This window comes from Rhinolophus ferrumequinum, chromosome 19 (genome assembly GCF_004115265.2).
Source record: "Rhinolophus ferrumequinum isolate MPI-CBG mRhiFer1 chromosome 19, mRhiFer1_v1.p, whole genome shotgun sequence".
NCBI lineage: Eukaryota > Metazoa > Chordata > Mammalia > Chiroptera > Rhinolophidae > Rhinolophus > Rhinolophus ferrumequinum.
In genome coordinates, this window is record NC_046302.1 from 37,668,789 (window position 1) to 37,690,011 (window position 21,223).

Sequence of the window (21,223 nt, forward strand, 5' to 3'; positions counted from 1 at the left end):
AAGTGACCCAACACTTTGAAATTTAAAGTAAGCTAGATATTTTCTGCAAAAATTGGATTGCCATTTGACAAATGTGATTTAATATTTCTGCATATATGTATATGTATGTGCACACATTTGTATAGGCATATGCGAATACAGAGTCAGAAATTAGAGTTGGAGGAATTGGGAACAGGAGCCTGTTGACTTATTTCAGTATTTTTCAAAAAAGTCTTGGAAGCAGAACTTTAAAAAAAAAAAATTATTTGGAAATAATTTCAAACATCAAAAAAAATTACAAAAATGAAGGTAGCACGAGAGGCCCCCATAAATTGTTTACCCAGATCCACGTATTATTCACATCTTACTCCATTTGTTGTATCATTTCTCTATCTCCATATACCTACATGTGTACAGACATGCTTTTTCTCCACCTATTTGAAGCAGAATGTTTTCAATTGATATCTTTCTTGCTAAAAATGCCGCTGCTTTGCCCTGTGGAGTTGGGAGGGGCTGGAGTTCCACCAGCCCGGCCTCCCATCACCCTGGAAGTAGCCATAGCTCTGTGTAAAATCTTTGAAAAACAGTTTGGAAACCACTGCTATCTTCCCACTGGTGGTTTCCTAAGACCAGACGCCATCGGTAGAGGCTCCTTTGATGGGTAGGGTAGTGGGTGTGAGGGGAACGGCCGGAGTGAGGCGACCACGAGTCCTGGCACCAGCCACGAGGTGGCCTTTGGGCCGTGGCTCAGAACCAGCCAGAAACACCACACCTTGTCCCACAGCCCTGACCGTGGCCACGCCCTTCGAGGTCATCTACATGGGGCTCTGGAGCTACAACTGCGTCCTCTCCTGCATCGCCATCGGGGGCATGTTCTACGCGCTCACCTGGCAGACCCACCTGCTGGCCCTCATCTGTGGTGGGTATTTGAGGAAGCTGACCACCGAGTCACTCTGCTATTCTTTCCTCCCCTCCGACCTTGGTGACGTGAAACTCATGGTGACCACTCATCAGAACTGAGCAGCAGTAATAGCAGGACCAGTGGCCTGGGTCTTTAACAGCTGGGGACTTGAGTTTCCTCCTCTGTCTTATGGAGTCACAGCCACTATTACGGTTATTATATTCACACCGTGTTGGAAAATTTACGCAGAGGTCACACAGGCACTTCCTCATATGCTAGTGGCAGCATTCCTGCTCTCAGTAACCCCTCATTCAACAACTATTAATATCTGTAGGGCACCACTAAGTGCCTGTTCCTAGGCAAGGCATGAACCATACAGTGGTGACCACATCCTCATGAAGACATGGTCTAATAGAAGAGAAACCATGGCACAGTTATTGAGGTTGTGATGTCTAAAAAGGCCGTTGGGAAGATGTAGTGAGATGGTGTGTCTGGGAGCACTGAGATCTAAGAAAATTATAACGTAGCTCTGTGGAAGCTTGAATTCCATAGAGTCAATAGAGGCTGCTGTGTCCAAGAGAAATTGGTCACAGGCCTTATTGTATCTGCACCCAGCCCCACATCCTGTGCTTGTAAACATCTGAACTCACTCAATCCTCCCAAGATGACTACCAGGCAGAGATTGTCAGCCCCACTTTAGAGATGAGGAAACAAGACCCAGAGGGGTTAACCAAACTGCCCTCGAGCGTAGCTATAAATGGCAGAAGCGAGATTCAAAACCCCACTCCCATCTTTCCACCAGCCTTCCTGTCTTAGAGTTGCTCACATTCTCTGGAAATAACAAGACTTTAATAAGCAAACTAGAGACAAGTAAAAGGCAGAATAGCATCCAGAAGAGCTTTTCTTTTGTTTTCTTTCCCCATTTAAGTGCAGAAACTCAAAGTAACTTCCATGCCTCTTGTATCCCCTTCAGCAGCCAGCACAAGGGTGAACAGGGAGACAGTGCGCTCCATAAATATTTGTTAAGTCCAAAGTGCCAGGTATTTTGAAGTTCAGACTGTAACTGCCTGCAGCCTTCAAAGAAGCACCAGATTCCTGTGGCTAGAACCATCTGAGAAGGCTTCAGAGGGAGGCTGGGGTTCATCTCAACACTTTCAGGGTGGGATTGGATAGGCAAAGAGAGAAAGAAGGTGTTCTGAACAGAAAAACAGAAAGAGTGAATTAGCCGGGACAGAAGGAGCTTATCCAGAGGCACCAGGGGTGTGGCAGAGCTCCCCTAACTTTCCTGAGGGCCTCCATCCTGTGCTGGAACCCAGATACCTGGTTCATAGAGATGAGCTCAGGGACCCAATAAGATCCAGCTCTAATGGGACTTGGTGAGGGTCCAACAGTATCACGGTCACTCAGAATCTTGGACAGGAGGGACCTTATCTGGAGCCCATCTAGTCTGTCTCCTCACCCTCCAGAAAGGTAATCATCCAGCCACTCAGCCTATTCTAGAGCATCCCCAAGGTCCATGTGGACAAGCGAAATATGCTTTGTGACCCTTAACTCTATGCAAGGCCACCAAGGAAGTAGGAGGGGAAAAAAGGATATATAAGCTTTACTCTCTGCCCTCAGAGAATGCACAGTCTGGTGGGAGACGGGCCACTCCTACCTGCAAAGATAACTGACAATGTCAGGCACACAGGCCTGATGTCAGGATGTGGTGTAGACACTGAGGCTGATGGAGACAGGGCGGGACCCCCGCTGGTGTGGAAGGGTGGGGTGGGCCCTGGGAAGCTGACTCGATGGTCCTTGTTCCTCCACAGCCCTGTTCTGTGCATACATGGGAGCAGCCCTCTCCAACATAATGGCGGTGGTAAGTTTGGATTCTCCTGAAGACCATGCCTTTCCCAGCAAGGGCTTCAGCACGTTTGGAGCCTTGTGGGAGAATCCTGAGAGGGTTATGGTAGCTGGTGCTCGACACAATACCTTTGTCAGGGTTTATACAGGGTTTGTGCAGAAAAGGACTGGCAATTATACATGTGCCTCTGAAGTGTGAGTGGTGTGTGTGTGTGTGTGTGTGTGTGTGTGTGTGTGAAAGAGGGAGTGATGCAAGCAGCAGTGGAGAACTTGGATGGACAAAGAGAAGTAAGTACTCGTGTTTGGCTGAATGTGGGAGATCACCCATTCCTAGGCCAACTTTCAGGCCCATCAATTAAGAGATTCTGATCGTGTGCAAAGGTGACAGCACCTCAAATTCCTAGACCAACGACTCAGATGTTATGAGTCCAGACACCAATGCCGTCACTAGGGGAGGACCTCCATCCTCAACCCCTACCATGTCCTTCTTCCCCAGGGTCCCTGGAGCCTGGGAACATTTTCAGACCCCGGTGCTTTTGTTTCCAGGTTGGTGTGCCACCAGGCACCTGGGCCTTCTGCCTCTCCACCCTCATCTTCCTGCTCCTGACAACCAACAACCCTGCCATCTACAGGCTCCCCCTCAGCAAAGTCACCTACCCAGAGGCCAACCGCATCTACTACCTTACAGTGAAAAGCAGTGAAGAAGAGAAAGCCCCCAGCGGTGACTAGCCAAGTTCCAGGCAGAAATACTCTTTGCCTGGAACTAATGTCTGCTCCCTGTGGTCTCAGTTCTGGGTCAATCAGCTGCAGTGCTCACCTTTGCCTCTCCTTGCACCGTGTGGGACCAAACACACCTGTAACTCTCTTTCCTGGTGGTGGTTTTCTCTCCGTCCCCAAATCACCATAACTATCTATCGTGTAACATTCGAGGAAGTTGGTAATGAGCTTGCTGGAATTAGAACTAAAGCATGTGTGTTAAATGCCATCGACTTCAAACAGAAACATTATTTGTATTTTAGTCTTCGGGGAAGGTGGTTAAGAGATCATCTTCTTGGCATGCTTAACCAAATAATAGATGCTGTAAACTTGAACTTGCTGAGTGGTGCATAGGCAGACACAGAGTGGGCGAAAATTCAGGGGACACGTGCAAAGAATTGAAGGTGCCGTAGTGCACAGAGCTAATGGCTGATGGGCACATCCAGCTTTATACAAAAGAGAAGAATTTCACGGTGATAGTAAAAACAGGGACAACTAGGGCACTGAACGTGTCTAAATAGAGAGACTCAAGCATTCAGAGTAAAGGGCAAGATGCTATTCCACAGCAGGAAGGAAATCATCACTTAGAATCCCTTATATGACTTTTATGATGAAGGATAAGCGTTTCTCAGTGTAGCTCAAACCAGCAAATTTGAGCAGAAGTTTCCGTTGAGGAAAGTACCTGAGCTCGGTGTGTGAAAAGCTGGGGAAATCGATTTTGTTGCCCTAGTTGCTTGCGGGTGTTGGAGGCTCTATGAGGTCTGTGCTACTTAAATGATTAGCCTTGTCTGGAGAAGGGCAAACAATTATCCATGAATTTCATAATTTGGCTTCCCGATTAATACAGTCATTAGCTTGCATTCAGTCTTTAGTTATATAGAGATCAGGGGTTGACAAACTTTCAGAAAGGGTAAAATATTTTCGGCTCCAGAGGCCATACAGTCTCTTTTGCAATTGTAGTGGAAAACACCCTTACACAATACATAAATGAATGAACGTGGTTGTGTTCTAATAAGACTTTATTCAACAGGCAGCAAGCTGGATTTGGCCTCCACACAGTGGTTTGCCAGAGCCTGTTATGCATGATCACCATCATAATAATTAGAAGCTGATGGGCTGTGGGCAGGCCCAGAGGACACTACCGGCTTCTTTACCACAGACGTAGCCACAAAGGCGTTTCTATGCTGGGTGACAGTGTGAAGTTTCTTAGCATATGGAGGGGACCCAAATAAGATAAATGTGACCAGAGTCAGGAAGATCTGCCCTGAGGTTCTCAGAAATTGACAGACCCAGCGATGTGCCCTCGGGGTGCAGTTTTAAACGGTCCCTCCTTCTACATGAAAGTCTAGGGACAACCCCGAAGGCTCACCATCCTCGGCCCCCTCACTCTGATTTTTCCCTCTGCCACCAGGTACACCACCAGGAGAGGAAGAAAAAACTGTAACCCTTCAGGGCAGGAGTTTCCAGCAGGAAGAGCAGGGAGGCTTATAGCATCTCAGAGTTGGAAGGGAGTGTGAAGGCCAGGTGGTCCCCCTAATCTATGATGCACAACGCCTCTACAGGGGAGATGGGGACTTCAGTTCTCACCGGGCTTCCAGATGGAGCTCAATTACCCAAAATGGAGGGGAGACCCCCGAGGTATTCTAACAAGAGATACTAGAACCAGAGATAACTCCGCAAATTGCCCTAGGAAGTCCTCTTTTCTCTCCATTAAGGCCTCTCTTGAGAAGCTCCACCCAAGAATTGGTACTGATGGCAACTGTCTTTTACTGGATTTCCAGGAGAGGAAAACTAGTTGGATATGAAAATTTTCAGTTCACTTGGACATGGTTATCTTTCCCCTTCTCTTCCCACCCCGCTTCATAGTTTGTCATTTACAAGGTGCCACTTTGGTCACAGGGATCTGGTTTTTGGGTATTTTTTCTCTGAACTTCCCACTTTAACCCCCCCTAAGAATTAAAAGTTAACTGTATTGTAAGCTGCCAAACTAATTTGAAGACAAATGGATAAAAGCTAAGTAGTCAGGAAAAAGAAAAAGTATGTCCTGCAAGTCTGGAAAAACCACAGGGCCCCCGAAATTCTATAACACACTATGACCAACGTGGCCAGATATTTATGTAGAAATAGAAAAACAAATTATCAACTAGTTTGATAATAAGAAATGCCTGGATGAAGTATTATTAATCACTGAATTAATTTGCCAAAGAAGTCATACAGGAGTGATAATTGTTTTTCAAACCATCTCTTCGGGCTAAGATGCAAAACATTGATAGTATTTCCCAAATGTAGTTAAGCAAGCTCCTTCTGGAGGCAGAACAAATCTCATTAAGCCAGGCTGGTGGGCAGATGCTGTGTCTCTCTCGTGGGCATGGATAAGTGTGGGACAGAAGTGAAAATCCCCACCCCTCTAAGAAAAGACTGCCCAGTGCAATTTACCCTTCCATAGGCCATGGACAGATACCCACACGTCCTCGGAAGTAGCCCAAATAGTCTAATGGGACAGGGCAGGTTTCCCAAGTGATCTTATCCCACCTTCACTAGCACTTCCCCATCTCACTGACCCTAAATGAGTAGCAGGAAAGCCCTAAACTTACAGATTCTTACACCAACATGAGGTTGCATAGGAGCAGGCCACCAGGAAGGAAAGAGAAGGTTTTAGGACCCACATCCCAGCTTTTTCCACTATCACCCCAAACTACTAGCAGTAGCTCTTGGTTGTATAAATGGTAGTTGAAACACACGTATTTATGGATAAACATTAATAATCAATCATTTAAGAGAGCAGGAATGTAAGTGTGGGTTTGGGGAGAAGGCAGCTTTCACGGAGACACTGTCTTAACTCTCTTTTTCTATCATACACACCCCTCCTCCACTGTCCCATCCCCAAATCTTCTCATCTCTTCTCCCTTTGGTCTCACCATCCCCCCTCTTTTCATTTTCTCTCCTACACTAACGAGTTCCATTGTCAGCATGAACAGTGCTGTCCTGCTGCAATTTTAAATGATCAACCTCGAGTTACCTTTCCAATTTCTTCCATGATAATCGACATAGTCAAGTTTTCTACTTCTTCTTGGTCAAACTTGAGAGTTTGTTTCCTGGGAAATAATCCATTTTCCTTAGTTTTAAATTTTTTGTTGCCGTAGAGTTAGTCATAATGTTCTCACAATAATTTCAGTCTCTTCTGCATTTGTGGCTTTGCCTGTATTGTAAGCTGCCAAACTAATGTAATTCTCATCTTATGTGTGTAATTTCTCATCTTATGTAATTTTGCTCTCTCTTTTCCTTAATCAGGTTTGTGAGAGGTTCATCTATTTTATTGGCTTAGTCAAAGAAGCAGTTGAAATTTATTTGTCCTTCTATTATACTTGTTTTGTTTTGTTTTCTATTTTACTGCGTTTTTTGTTCTGTTTTCTTGTGGTTCAAATGTTCTTCTTTTCCTGTTTTAAAATTGATGGAAAGTTTCTTCATTTTAGATCTCTCTTCTTTAGCAACAAAGGCTTTAAGACTATTATTTTTCCCCTGAGTACAGTTTTAGCTGTGTACTGTAGGTTTTAGAATAAAGTATTCTACTTTCATCAGTTTTTAAATAGTTTGTAATTTTAGTCTTAATTTCTCTTTGACCAAGAATTTTTTAAGAATGTATTTCTTAATTTCTAACAGTTAGGATCTTTTGATATTTTTTAACATTCTATATCAGTTTAATTGGATTATAAGCAGAGAATATGGCCCATAAAATATCTATTCTAAAACTTTATAAATGTTTCTTGTAGCCAAGTACTTGATTGATTTTGGACACATAAAATGCAAAATTTTTATTTGAAGAAAATGCATATTAAATTGATTGATTAATTGCATCATTCAATTCTTCTATGTGCTTATTTTTTGTCAATGGGATCTTAATTCTGAAAAGGGTTTATTAAAATTCAACTATAATTGTATGTATGGTTTTTATTAAACTCTTTGTATTCTAAAACTTTTGTCTCATACATAGCTGCTATATTTTTTGATGCCTATTGACTATTATTGATTCTTCATAAATTTTATCTTTCACTGTTTCAAACTACCATTTTATCCTTGTTAGTGCTTTTAACCTCATTCCAACATATCTGACATTATGTTGCCACATCCTACTTTCTTCCAGTATTTTCTTGTCCCTTTGTTTTAACATTTATGATTTTCTTTTAACTGTATCATTCTAACTATAGTTCTTAAAAATAACATAGAACAATGTTTTAGTTTCGTAAGATAATCCAACCTCTTCATATTTTGTGTAACAGTCAATAAATACGCTTGTTTTATTTCTTCCACTTTATTGTTTACTATTTATTTTCATTACTGCTTTTGCTTTTTCACTTTCTTCATTTTGCACTTTTAATCATGTTACTGTCTTTTCTTTCTTCCCTTTGCTTATTTGGAAGGTTTGTTATTCTTTTCCATTCCACTAGTCGTTCCTACCTCTTTCCCGATACTCATAATCAAAAGTATATTTCTCTATTATTATATAAAAACAAGACGCCAAATAGTTTAGCCTGGCAAGATACCCCATTTCTCCAGTGCTCCTTCCTCACACTGAGGAATGAAAACCTTTATAATACTGTCACAATTCTCCTTCCCAGTCCCGCACCCGTCCCTCACACATTTTTACTTCTCCCGGGTCACCCACCCTCAGATTTTGCTAAGATAATTTATCATTTTTAATTTTTTCCCTTGCAATAGCCCTTTTTTGTCCCCAAGAATTCTTCTTAACCCTATATCACACACTCCCAGTAATTCTATCATTGTCCATTTGGAGTTTACTATTTATATTGGACCTTACCTTTTATCACTGTTTCCTATATCTTTCACCTTCCCCTGTTTTGTGATCCTTGTTCTGATTCATTAATTACCTGTTTAGGACTCTTTCTTGACTATTCAAATAATATATGAAGAATACAGGTGACATGTTCTCTGACTGTTTGCATGTCCACGGTTTCTTTCTCCTAGTGAATAAATGACATTTTGGCTCAGGGTGGGGTCTGTGGGCTGCAACCTTTCTCTTCAGTTGTCTGTAGCTGTTGTGCTTTCATTTTCTGGCTTCCAAGTGTTTCTGGCTTCTCATCCTTTTCCTTTGTAAACAACCTGTTCTTTCTTTCTAGAAGGTTGTATGATTTTCTCCTATCCATATGTCAGGTCTGCTTGATCCCTGATCCAAGTTGTTCATCTCTTTCACCATTTGTATTTTGGCTCTGCTTTGAGATATTTCCTCCATTTTATCTTCTAGACCACTGATTCACATCCCAACAGTAACGTTTCTTTCCTTCACGTCAACAGATAAGTTGAATTTTTTAATTCATAAGGAATGTTTTTCATTTCAGAATATCTTTGGCATGGGGCCAAAATTTAATCTCCATGTGTCTTTAAATTATTTTTTCATTGTTGTCTATCTCCTCTTGCTCCAGAAGTCAATATAGCTTCCGGTAACTTGTGTTCCCAAATTCCTGCCTATTTCCCTTATTCCGTGACTGATGAGCCCCTGTATTGGTTGGTTGCTTAGGGACACTTGCCAACTTTCATGAGCCAAGCCCCTAGGAACTCTGCCTTGTGGTGTGACCTCCTTCACTCATTCATCCAGAAGACATTGTATGAGGAACTATTAATATGTTACTCAGGCCCCCATTTGACAACAAACCAGGAAAGAATCAGACCAGTTCCTGCCTTCAAGGAATTCATTTTATGGGGATTTGCCTGGCCAGGTGAATAGTCTCACCTGAGGTGAAAATGAGCGTCACACCACAGATTGCCTGAGCCACATAAGTTTGCAGCATCAGTTTCATTGCTTTGAATGAACTATCTGGTTGGGTTGGTCGTCTGTTAAGGAAAAGTAGCAAGCATGATTTTACGGGATCCAGGAAATTGCTGTGCCTCTTCTCCTTTATGTTGCCATTACCTCCCACCCAAACATTCCCAGGCATCTCTTCAGTTTTAGGCTTTGAACCTGTTAAAATATGAACAGTCCTGGGAAGGTAACACAGTAAGCATGATTAATCATTTGTATCTTAGGTTGAAGGAGTCATTTCTGAGAATTGGTTGAAAGAAAAAGGAAGGGAAAAGTACGAAGAAAACAAATGGGTAGCACATTTTAAGAGAGTCTTTGGCATGCTGGGATTTGGCCACGCTGGGTGAATAAGGTCTGGAGCCCCTCATCTCGTAAGAAATGATAATAAAGGCTCTGTATTTGGCTTAAAGAAAAGAAGAAATGGCTGGGACCGTGACTGTCTGCAGTATGACGCAGCACATGTGGGAGAAGAAGTCAACTTACTCAATATTACGTCAGAGTAGAGAACAAGGACCATTACGAGGGAGTGATTAGCAGGCAGATTTTGCGTCAGTGGAGAGGGGTGCTTTTTAACAATGAAAGTTGCCTAAGAAATGGCAGTTCTGTGCAACCCTGAGTTCCCTGGTCTGGCAATGCAGGAGCAGAAACTGAACGCCTGTTGGGGATATTTGCTGTAGGTGGGGGTAGACCAGATGACCACTGTAAACTTTCTCTTCCAACTCCAAGTTTCTGTGATTCTGTGGCCCCAAGTGCATGCAGAGGAATGAGGAGGAGGTATCACTGAGGTGGCAAAAAGTTAAGAACATAAAGATCAAATGTACCAAAAATATACAATTGTTGCCTTTACAGCTTTTCCTAGAGCTTAACCAGTTAGCTATTTGGTCGGTTTACCAAAATGATCAACATGGTTGCTGTGTGGATGCAAGCTAAGGACAAACGTCACTCAACTGGACCTTGTGCTGGACCTTCTGCTCCCTATCACTCTCCCCTCTCAGGGGGTTCTTCCCCTGGCCAATCCTCTAAGATCTTCCCATCGAGGAACTTGATCTTCCTGGCCTGTATCTGTGGCTACATCAAAGCCATGTGCTTCACTTGTTTGTGCTTCCTATAGGAAGCACAAACAAAGTGAAGCACATGGCTTTGTTTTCTCGGGTCATAAAGGTTGTGAGAGCCTGGGGACAGCTACAATCTAAAACCAGGTAGGGGTTGGTAGTTTCAGTGTGGCTATGATTTCTACTCAATAAAATACAGTCTCATTTGGCAACTTTAAAGGCCTTCACTTTTTATGGGAGATTTTCAACTTGCTTGGCTTTTTCTGACTCTTGCCATTCAGAGAAGATAGATGAATTCATAGGGAATCCTTCTGTTCCTAATGGAACTAGATTTCCGAGGGGCCCAAGGAGGGAGGTCAGGAGATTGCCAAAAAAGTCCCTAAACTCTGTGAATTGATAACTGGGAGTCCCCTAGCCTACTCCTACAGCTGCACAGGCTGCTGGAACAGAAAGAAATAAAGGAAGTATTAATGGCTCTATGGAGAATTTTTAGCTCTGCTTACATTTATTCCTCATGAACTCTGGCCTTTTTCTCTGGAGGCATCTGAATTCTCCAAGTTTAGTGGTCAATGTAGCCTCCTCTCTCTATGAGGTTGAAAATGTCGAGTTGAAGAGAGCCATAAGCTTGTGAGACAACTTAGTTCTGAAGTGAATTCCGATTGACGGAGCCTTCAAGGAAATAACCTGTAGGTATAGACAGATGTCCTGGGAGCTGTTGGTATCTGAGCTGCCATCTTCAATAAGACCTAGCAGAGACAAGATTCCATTTTCGTCTTCTACTTTCCAGGAGGACCCAGCCTGTGTGTGTGACTGATACTCACTACACTGTGAAGCACCACGGTTTCCACTTGGCTCATGGAAGGAACATGTGAACTTCCTGGCTGGCTCCTCAGGAGTAGTCATTTTCTGTCTTTCAAATTGGTGACATATTATACATAGGTAGTATCATCCCGCTGTTACTTTTGGCATGGATGCTTACGGGACTGGAGTGAGGGAACTGCAAGAAGTTCAGGAGCCCTCAGGAGAAGCTAGAGCAAGAGGGCAATGGATGGGCATCCAGGGCTGAGCCAAAGAGACCAGCCAGCTGGGAGACAAGGAAAAATGTCATCGACAGCCATGAGTTTCGAATTTGTAACATCAAGGGAAGTTCCCCTGTGCAGGGAATTGGTCTGCAGTCAGTTCCCCACCTGTTCCTGGTATTTGGGGCCTGCCAGTTTCCTCTCCCCTCCACCCTTTACCCACAACCCCCACTTTTGTTTGCTTTCCTTCTTCTGAAGGCCCTGCGTGATCAGGATCCCTCTTTGGCAGTTTCAAAACACCTGGCACAGTGCTTAGGGGGGCTTTGACGTCAGTGGGGAGTTGTCTATTCAGGTGTAGCTAATTTCCTCAGTGTGGGGTTCTGTTTCTGACCTGGGTAAGCCACCTCACACCCTGTCACAGAATGGAGGGGCGGGGGAAGAGAGAAGGGTACACAAGCCCGGGAGGGGGTGATGCTTGACCCATTATACCACAAAGCCAAACAAAACATGTTTGGATTGGGCCCCCTTCCCCAAACTCCAGCTGCCAGACACCATGGCCTCATGGGACTTGGGAGGGCTGGCTTCCCTACTATATAGAGCGCAGCGTCATTTCTGGCGTTGGGGGTTAGGTCATACCCTTCTGCTCTGAGAGGGTCCCGTGGTGGAGTCCCCAGAACATCAGATAGTAGAAGTCAGAAAGAGGAAAGTTCTGAAAATTTCCACAGAACCAGAAAGACGGCATCTCGTATTGGGCTGCACAGAAATTTCCATCAGGATGCTGATGGCAATACTGTTCCCCAGCCTGTGCCCTGCCTGTATGGGGAACTGAGTGAGTGTATTGAGGTTGAAAGGCAAATTGACCCCCTGAGGAGACAACACTTAGATGATTGCTTTAAAGGCAAAATACTGGATCGAGAATTCTAATGAGAGGCATAACTGGATGATCATGCCCGAAGGAGGACAGGAAGCTACTGCTAGACAGTCCCAGCTCTGCCCCTTTAAAGAAAACCTGCCTGTTCAAACCAGGTCAGGGAACCATGGTAGCCAGAGCCAGGATTCCCCAGGGAATTTAGGAAGTAATCTTTTGTCAGGAAGGCCAGCAGAGTGAGCGTGGGCAAGCTACAGAAAAAGCATTTGTCTTTCCTCTCCCTCCTCCTCCATGGTACCCTTCCTCACCCGGAAGACATGTGCCAGGCTTAGAGTTAGGAAATGAAAAGGGAATTTACAGAAAGCCAGCAAGAGGATGGGCTGGAGGGCTCCAGGAAGTGAAGGAATTTGGGTTTAGGGAGAAGTCTAACGCCTGGAGTTGAGGACCAGAGACGCCTCCCAATCAGAAAGAAGCTTCTTCCCAAATCCCAATGGTCTAGAGTCCTGCGCAGGACATCAAGAAGAGTCCAGGTAAGAGGTCCTGGGGGAGAGAACTGGGTCAGGCAGACCCCCTCGTCAAGAGGGCCATCTGACTTTTCAAAGGAAGAAAAAAAGGAAAAGCTGATCTTTTCCTGTTCCTTGCTTGTGTTGAGCTGTCGTATCTGGGGAAGGCCAGTCCTGTCTGGGAACTTTACTAACAACTCCAAAGAGAGTTTAGATTCTGGAAGCTTTAAATTGGAAGAGCTCTTTTTTTTATCGTTCAAACCCCCCACTTTATAGATGAGGAAACCACAGCTTGTCCAGGTGATAAAAGAGCCTGGACAAATGCCCAGGCGTCCTGACTCAGAGCCGTGAGCTCTTCTTGCTCACCTGGTGATGGATCCAGGTTAATCCATCATCCCTCAAATCCCTTTACCACTATTCCTGCCCTCTGGAGGAGCCTTCATATTGTTTGTCATCCTTTCCACAATTCTGTAACCCACAGCTGTAACATTAGTATGGTTCCTACGGCAGCACCTGTTGAGCTGTGGGATGCTAGTGAGGTAAATTTGAGAACCTTCTCCCAGGAGTCTGCTGCTGCCAGGATGGTGGCACTAGTCCCGGCATTTTCGCCTCTCTCCTCAGGTCTTGACCCCGTCTACAGACATGCCGATAGAACTAGACCATCTCGGTATCCGCAAACATCTTAACATCCCAGCTTAACAGCCTGTCTTCTTGGTGCCCCTCTCTTACAAGGTCATCTTAGATTACTGTAGACGTATTCTGTGTAGCTACAGAGAGTGGATGTTGCTGGAAGACAGGTAGCTCTGCCATAAGGAACAACATTCCAGGATATTGACGTTATCTGATCAGAGAATGGATAACCTTGGAAGGTATGCGATCTCCTCCAAAACTGGCACCAAACAGTATGAGTCTTGGTGACCTTGCTGAGGGAAGACTATGCTGTGAGACTTGGAAGTACCCGTGGCCAGGCTTTTGCCTGCTATCAACCCCTGGCCTTGGTATACCCCTCCTCTCAAGCTTGTGCACCATCCACACCTTCCTCTAAGGTTAGTGGGGGGGGAAATAAGTTTACTCTCAAGTGCCAACTCTGACGAATTAACATTGATTTCTGGAGCTTTGTGTTAAGAAGGATTCTGAGGCTGAATTGAAACTTACTGGGAAAATGCTATAATCAATTAGCTATGTTTGCCATAGAGAGGGGTGGTGAGGAACAGAATGTAGAGAAAGGGAGTATGGAAATGTTGCCACAAGAGAAGAAGCTGGTGTACCATGGCCCAGAACTTTCCTTGGTCTTTCATTGGGTGTCACAAATGTAATGATATACAGGTGGACTTTTGCTTTTTTTGTTTTGGTAACTTTTGTTACTCCTTTTAGGATATGAAGTAATTCATAATTTTTTAAAATAAAAAATGTCACAAGTCCATTGATATCATTTGGGAAAGCTCCAACTGTCCGTAAAACATTTACGCTGCAGGAGTAAAGAATCAAAACCTGGCTCCATAACTGACTAGATGTGTGGCCTCAGGTAAGCCACTTCTCTCTGGGCCTCAGTTTCCTTCTGTGAGTGCCGAGACTCAAAGGTCACTTGGTCCAGGATTGATCATTCCAAGTAGTTTCACTGGATTGGAAAGGATTTAGTAACTTTTCATGTGTATGGTAACTATCAATCTAAAACTTCACCAGGGCCCTAACTTCGAAAGATATAGTCTAGAGTCTTCTGCAAATGCAATGGGAATTCAAAGCATGGAATGATTTAGATGGACAAATAAGCCAAGAATGGCTTCCTGGAGGAAGTAGAATATAAACCGGAACTTGATGGGTGGATAGAAATTAGGCGAGAAGAGGAAGAAAGCACAGAGGGCCAGTGATAAGGCCAGAGTACCAAGGCCAGAAGTAAGCCATATTGAGGAATATCTGGAAAGCCAGGTGGAGGAGTTTGACCATTATATTCTGGGCAATAGAGAGCCATGTAGATTATTGACTAAGCGTCACATAATGAGATGGTCTAGTGGTTGAAAGACAGAATGGATTGAAAGTGGGGAGATCAAAATCAGGGAGACTGACAATATAGACATGCAGTTCTGAGGGTGTGGGCTGGGGTGGGAACAGGGGATACAGAGGGCAAAGTCATTCTGGCGACCGATCAGACAGGCGTTATCCCAGTTACAGAGAGTCTACTCTGACCGTTGCACTCTTTTTTATCACGAGGTATCTTGAGGTTAAATGAGGCACCAACTCACTTATGCTTATTAACGTCTTCTCCATGGCGTGAACCAAAGACACCGAAAACAAAGCAAAGCAACACAAAACAAAATCTAGGCAAGTCCATTGACCAACTACCAGTCGTCAGTTGTGTGGGGAGGAAGAGCGTTAAAGCATGTACCATGAGGATGAAGTCTCGCTGATCAGGATGGCAGTGACTCACACCTTCTCTACAAATTGACTAACGAAAAAATTGGGAATTCCCGATAATTTAGCTCAACTGTTCCAATGAAACTGGCCTTCATTTCTGCATCCCCCTCTCAACTCACCTCCCAGTGCAGATATATTAGGAAGGCGAAGGAAGACTTTGGGGTTTTTCTTGAATCCCCCAAAGAAAAGGGGAATGGATTTTAGAGTACCTCATTAGGCTATTACATTCAAATGCTGAGTCAAAAATAAATCCCTAATGAGAAGGAAAGTTTAAGGAAATAAATCTTAGACTGTAAGGGAAGAGACAGGATAGATCTGTGTACTAGTTACGCCTGGCTCTGCCAATAGCTGTCTGAACTCCACTAAGTCATTTTTCTCTAGGCCTCAGTTTTCCCATCTGTAAAACGAGAGAGCTAGACTGGATAATCTCAAAAGCCTTTCCAATTCTAACACTCAATGCCTCTGATAGTTTAGAGAATAATCTTTGAAAAATGTCAATGAAACACAACTTCACAGAAAAAGATACCATCCCATTTACCACCCATTGGCATTCATATCACACACACACACACACACACACACACACACACACACACACAGAGTAGCCCTGGAAATAAGTCATAGTGCAAAGCTCAACTTCTACATGGGGAAACATAGGCCCAAATTGTGGCCAGTGTAATCATGTAGATAGAACTGGATATAGAAAAAAAATCAAATCACATACAATGTGTCACTTCGAAACAAGTCATGCTGGCATAGTAGCTAGGAACTTGCCTTGTGATGTGTGGGTGTGTCCACAAACAGTCGGCTGGAGGAATATGAGACCCAGTGATCTGGGAAGGGATGACAAATGGATCTTAACGGTAGGTCCCAGATGTTCCATATGTTGTGATATATACACAGCATTGATCCACCTCCAGGAGACAGTGAAACCGATTCAAAACTTGAGAAAGAACTTGTGGAAAGTATATAGGCATGGACCTGTTTGAGTAAAGATTGATTTTCAGGAAGATTGACTAAATCATTTTTCCTCTCCTGAGAGATGTCATATATGATTTGGGTTTGTTTTTGTTCCCCTCAAAATTGCAGTAAGCTTCAAAATTGTATTTGACAGGTGGGCTCTTCTACAAAAATTTTTTGACTACTGATATGTGAACGGTTGGCATTTCTGTATGTTAGAAGTCAGTAGAGGTGTGGGATACTACTAACTCTCCAGAAAAAGCTCTTCCAGACAAATCATGATGGCTCATAACTATTTTTTCCTTCTCTGAGTCAATGGAAGAAAAAGCATCGTTGGACACTTGCCTATTAAAACATGGGTGGTGGCAATCCTCGAGGGCAGGGACCATGCCCCTGAAATGGTCCTGAACGGCCCCCAGCGTGAAGCTACATGCACTGGGGCACTTAAAAGGCTTGTTAGAGTAGGAGAGGGCAGTAGTTTTGACACCTCGCAAGCATGCCTAGGAGTTACTCAACTCTAATGTTTACCCAAAGGTTATCGAGGACTTTGTTAACCTATAAAAGATTCTCACCTTTATTTGAATATTAATCAAGCATTTAACATTTATGATGAGATTTATTATTTTTTAAAAATAGTTCCATACCCTGAAATACCCAATGATTGTTCCTTATACCATGCAGAAATTAAAATGTGTAGTACAATTATCCCTCATTCATTTATTCAACAAATTCTTCTGAGTGCCAACAGCATACCAGGCTCATGCTAGGTGCTCCAAGTGCCAAGGCAAACTGGTATAACCCTGGCTGTCGACGACCTTCACAATGACCTGTGAAGGTGACAGACAAAAGCACATGATTGATACTTGGTAAGGGAAGAGTCAATGCTGGGAAATGTAAAGTGCCAGGCATGCACTGAGATAAGGAGCCATCGTGCTCGGAGCAGAGGGTCATGCGCCATCCAAGAGAAGTGGCCTCCCTGAGCAGGTACACAATGTGTAAGCACTGCAAAGTTAGTTTCCAGAGCACTTTGCAAGCATTATCTCATCTTCATAACAACATGAGAAAGAAATGACAGGTATCCCTTCAAAATATCTGTCATCATTCCATAGGTTGGGTTTGCAAAGTCAGCCCTGCGGGGTCTGTGTATTTCTTTCTGGGAGCCATGCCTGCAAGGAAGGAAACTGTCAATGCATAAAGAATTACATGACTTGGAAAACGCCATGCACAAATGAGTGACTTCCGGTTCCCAGCCAGGGTTATTGTGTCCGTCTCCTTTCCCCACATCAATGCACCCTCTGATGGATGTGCTCATCATGTTCTTGAAATTGCCTTTATCCTTTATGAAAGTTGTGACAATTGGTCCCAAAGGTGGCAGTAAAGTGTTATTACCTTAGCTTTAAGTTTTTTCACAGCCTCGGGAAAAGTGTTACTTTATCTCTGATCTTCTTCGTGGCATCTTGTCCCACCGTTCATTCTCAACCCTTGGCCAGCATATCTTGAGGAGCTTTTGCCCAACCTGCGTGGTCTGCAGCCCGGCATTCCATTATTAGCTAGACGAAGCCCAGAACCGACACCATGTCAGACCATACTTGGTGCCACCTCCCAACTGACCCCAAACAAGGACAAAAAATATGTTTGCAAAGGAAAGAGAGATGCCCTTTGTTTTTGTCTTTTGTGACTGTGATATCATCTCTAGGAACTCATAGTAATATGGGCCTGCACAGCTAGCGCATGAATGGTGAGCCAGGCCTTCTGCAGCCACCTATAGAGCGGTGAATGGGGAGTCAGGAGACCTGGCTGCATTTCCCAGCTATGCCATGATTAATGAGCTGCGTGGTTTGGGCAGTTGGTTTCTCTGGATATAGGAGGTATGATCTTGAAGCTCCATACAGTTCTGAGTCTGTGATGCTAAGATCAAAATATTGCTCTGTCCAGGGGGTGTCTGGGGCAGCCCACACTTGGCATATGAAGTACAAGGAGCAACGGGAAATTGCTCCTGGGAGAGGTGTCCTTCCAGCCAGGTAGCTATGCACTGGGGATGAGTGCTATGGGAAAATGCCCCTCTTTGTCAGGTGAGGCGATGCTCCCCCCTTGGTCCTTGTCCCCCTGCATGAACCCCATCTGCAGAGGTGTCCCAGGGTGGAATGATGTTCCAGGTGTCTCTGAAGCACGTGGTCAAGAGGTCTTCTCCAGCCTAAGGAATTATGGTGACCCCCAGACAGGATGCTAAAACAGGAGCTTCTCCCCATCCTGAGCCTGGAGAGAAGGGACATGGCCACATGTTTCACCTTCCAATCTGAGGGTGTAGACGAACCCCTGTCCTTGCTCCTGCATGCCCCATACACGCTCAGGTGGTCGGCCGTAATATATTCTGGGCTTGGCTCAAGTCATTTCTACACGAGCAGTGCGATCCAGACCAGTGCTTTCCAACTTTGATGTGCACACAAGTCAGCTGGGGAATCTTGTTAAAAAACAGATTCCAGTTTGGTCGGTGTGGGATGGGACCTGAGAGCCTGCCTGTTGAACAAGCCCCCTTGAAAGTCAGTGAAACTGGTCTACAAACAAGACTCTTGGCAGCAAAATGCAGAAAAGGGATGGAGGGCTGAGAGTCACGTGGCTTGCTGTTATAGGCTGCCTCAGAAATCATTCAGAGCCCTCGCTTCCCATCTTTTGGAGATAACAATGCCTACCCTATCCGTTTCTTTTTTTTCTTTTTTTTTTAAGATAAGTGTTCATTTTATTTATTTTTAGTGGTATTCAACTACCTCAGTACATTAACTCATGTAATGAGCTTAAAAATAAAGATAATGATGCTTGAACAGGACCTCTAGAGATACTGACTTAATTGGTCTGCCTATCCTATCAGTCTGAAGGTATCATTAAAAGGGCCGAGTGAGTGAACTTAGAAAGTGTGCAACACGGTGTGAGTATTCGCCGCTGTTCCAGGCAGCCGCTAGACCACCTAACTGTAATGTGCACTGGAACCCCAAGCAGAAAATGTTAAAACTGCACACCTCGGGACCAACAAATATTCCAATGGACCTGGCGTGGGCATGGCAGCACGCAGTTTAACAAGCCTCCAAGGTGGTTTGGTTCTGTCGCTTCTCAGACCACACTTTGAGAAACCCTGTCCCAAGCGATACGTGCTCTGCTCGCCCCATGTGTGGAAATTTAAAATAATAAGGTATGTACAGCAGAGGGTTTCTTGTAGCTGATCACAGATTCAGGACTCTGACCACCCCATCAATTGGTGCTCGTCAAACTTTAATGTGCACAGACATGACTCAGAGCCCCTGACGAAATACGGATTCTGATTCCATTAATTGGGTGGAAACTGAGATTCTGCATGTCTAACAAGCTCCCAGATGATGCTGGTCTGGGAACCACCCTTTGAGGAGCAAGAACGTCGATCAGTGGTTCTCAGCTCAAGTTGTACATTAAAGCCGTCTTTTCAATGCTATGGGTGTTAAAAAAAACTTTAATATTTTAATTTGGTCTGGGGTGAGGTTTGGCATTTTTAAAGCAGCCAGGTGATTCTAATGTGCAGGCAGCTTTGAGGCCCCCCCCCACACACACACACACGCACACACACACGCACACTCCCTGCCGCAGATGGAGGCCAGCCGCTGGCTGAGGAACGGGAACAGGCACTCAGCTAGGGTCCACCACCCCTACCAGTCCAAAGTCCAGTTAAGTGGGTCTCAGAGTAGTTCCTTGCTGGAGAAATAAGGCTCATCTGTCTCTTGATACTGATGGGTGTGTGTGATATGGTTTCTGTGGGGAAAGGAATTGGAAGTTTTAGCAGAAAGAATGGAGAAGCTGGATGTTTTACACAGACACTGAGACAATTATTATTACAGCTTTGGACTGCACTGCTTTCTTTTCCAGCTTCTGCATGTGATTTTTCCCTCGCTCTCTGCTTGGCTCACACGGGGTGGGGACAAGCGAGGGACACTGACCTGTCTCGTTTTCCCTGACTAGGTGGTGGTGGGGCGCAACCAGCTGCGACGAGCCCCAAGGCCGATGAGGGCGCAGAGGCCGTGCTCCCCAAGCCCAGGAGCGTGTTCCACATCGAGTGGTCGTCCATTCGGAGGAGGAGCAAAGGTGTGCGTTTCCTTCCCCTCACTCTCGGGTCCTTGATTTACTCATCTCTAAAATGGGGAGAATGGCAGTACCTACTTCACAGGGTGCCGGGGAGAGCCACTCTTATGGATCAGGCTCGTTCTTATCTCAGCTGATCTCTGACCACAGCCACAGGTCCCAGTGTCCAGACTCCCTGGATGGGAGCCTGGAGCTGGGACAGGCAGCAGCGCTGTAAGTCTAGGCCAGGAGGTCTCACAGTTGGCTGTACATTAGAATCACCTGCTTCCCATCCCAGGAGACTCTAATTCTGGGGTGAGGCCTGTGTGGCCTTAAAGATCTTTAAAAGCTCTCCATGAGATTCCATTTTCTGCCAAGATACAAACCACTGATCTAGAAGGATAGAGATGAAAAGTTCTCACTTACAGCAGTGGAGGAAATGTTAAGACCAAGGGAACAGGTAGAGAGGCATGGAGGGGAGGGAGCTCCCAAAGCCCAAGACAGGGGTGGGGGGAGGGGGTCTAACAGGCAGTCAAAGCTGAGCAGGTCGGGGAGCCAGAAACTTGGATTTAGAAGCTGAGGACATGTTGTAGCAAACAGGGAGGAGTGGGGCAGGGGCCTGGGGGGGGGGGTCTCCCCAACTAACTGCAAGGTTGGAGCAGCCTCATGGAGAGCCAGGGCAGAGGGGCAATCTAATTTTCCCCCTAAACCCCACAGAGGGGAGTCAACTCGCCCAACTTGCCCAGCTGGCGAAAGGCTCTGTAGGAGATAAAACTGATTCCCGGGTTAGTGTTCTTTTCACAACATCATATGCTTCCCAGACGATGCACTAGTGACTTTCTAGCTCCAATTTATCTGAGTTTCATCGTTTCATACCCAAAGTAGCCAACCAGAGAAACGGAGCTTGAGTGATACAGAAAAACATCATACAAGGTTGAGAGGGCATCAAGATATCTCCAGGGCCCCTCTCGCCCAGGAGTTTGTGTGTCAGGTGCCCCGGGCAGAGTGTGGAAGAGAGCATGGCTTACCTCAA

At 44.9% G+C, this 21,223-nt stretch overlaps 1 protein-coding gene across 5 annotated transcripts in view; it reads left to right on the forward strand.

The window, feature by feature from the left end:
- SLC14A2 (solute carrier family 14 member 2) overlaps positions 1 to 21,223 on the forward strand; it is a 413,346-nt gene that overhangs the window by 378,771 nt on the left and 13,352 nt on the right. For 2 of the 5 annotated variants that reach the window (XM_033087768.1, XM_033087769.1), the window contains exons 9-12: positions 764 to 898; positions 2,692 to 2,741; positions 3,272 to 3,446; positions 20,092 to 20,214. In XM_033087768.1, coding sequence (XP_032943659.1) covers positions 764 to 898; positions 2,692 to 2,741; positions 3,272 to 3,446; positions 20,092 to 20,214 — 483 coding nt within the window. Of the gene's footprint in view, positions 1 to 763; positions 899 to 2,691; positions 2,742 to 3,271; positions 3,447 to 12,002; positions 12,766 to 20,091; positions 20,217 to 21,223 lie in introns of those variants that run through there. The other 3 variants (XR_004421075.1, XM_033087772.1, XM_033087773.1) reach the window with 3 other exon arrangements.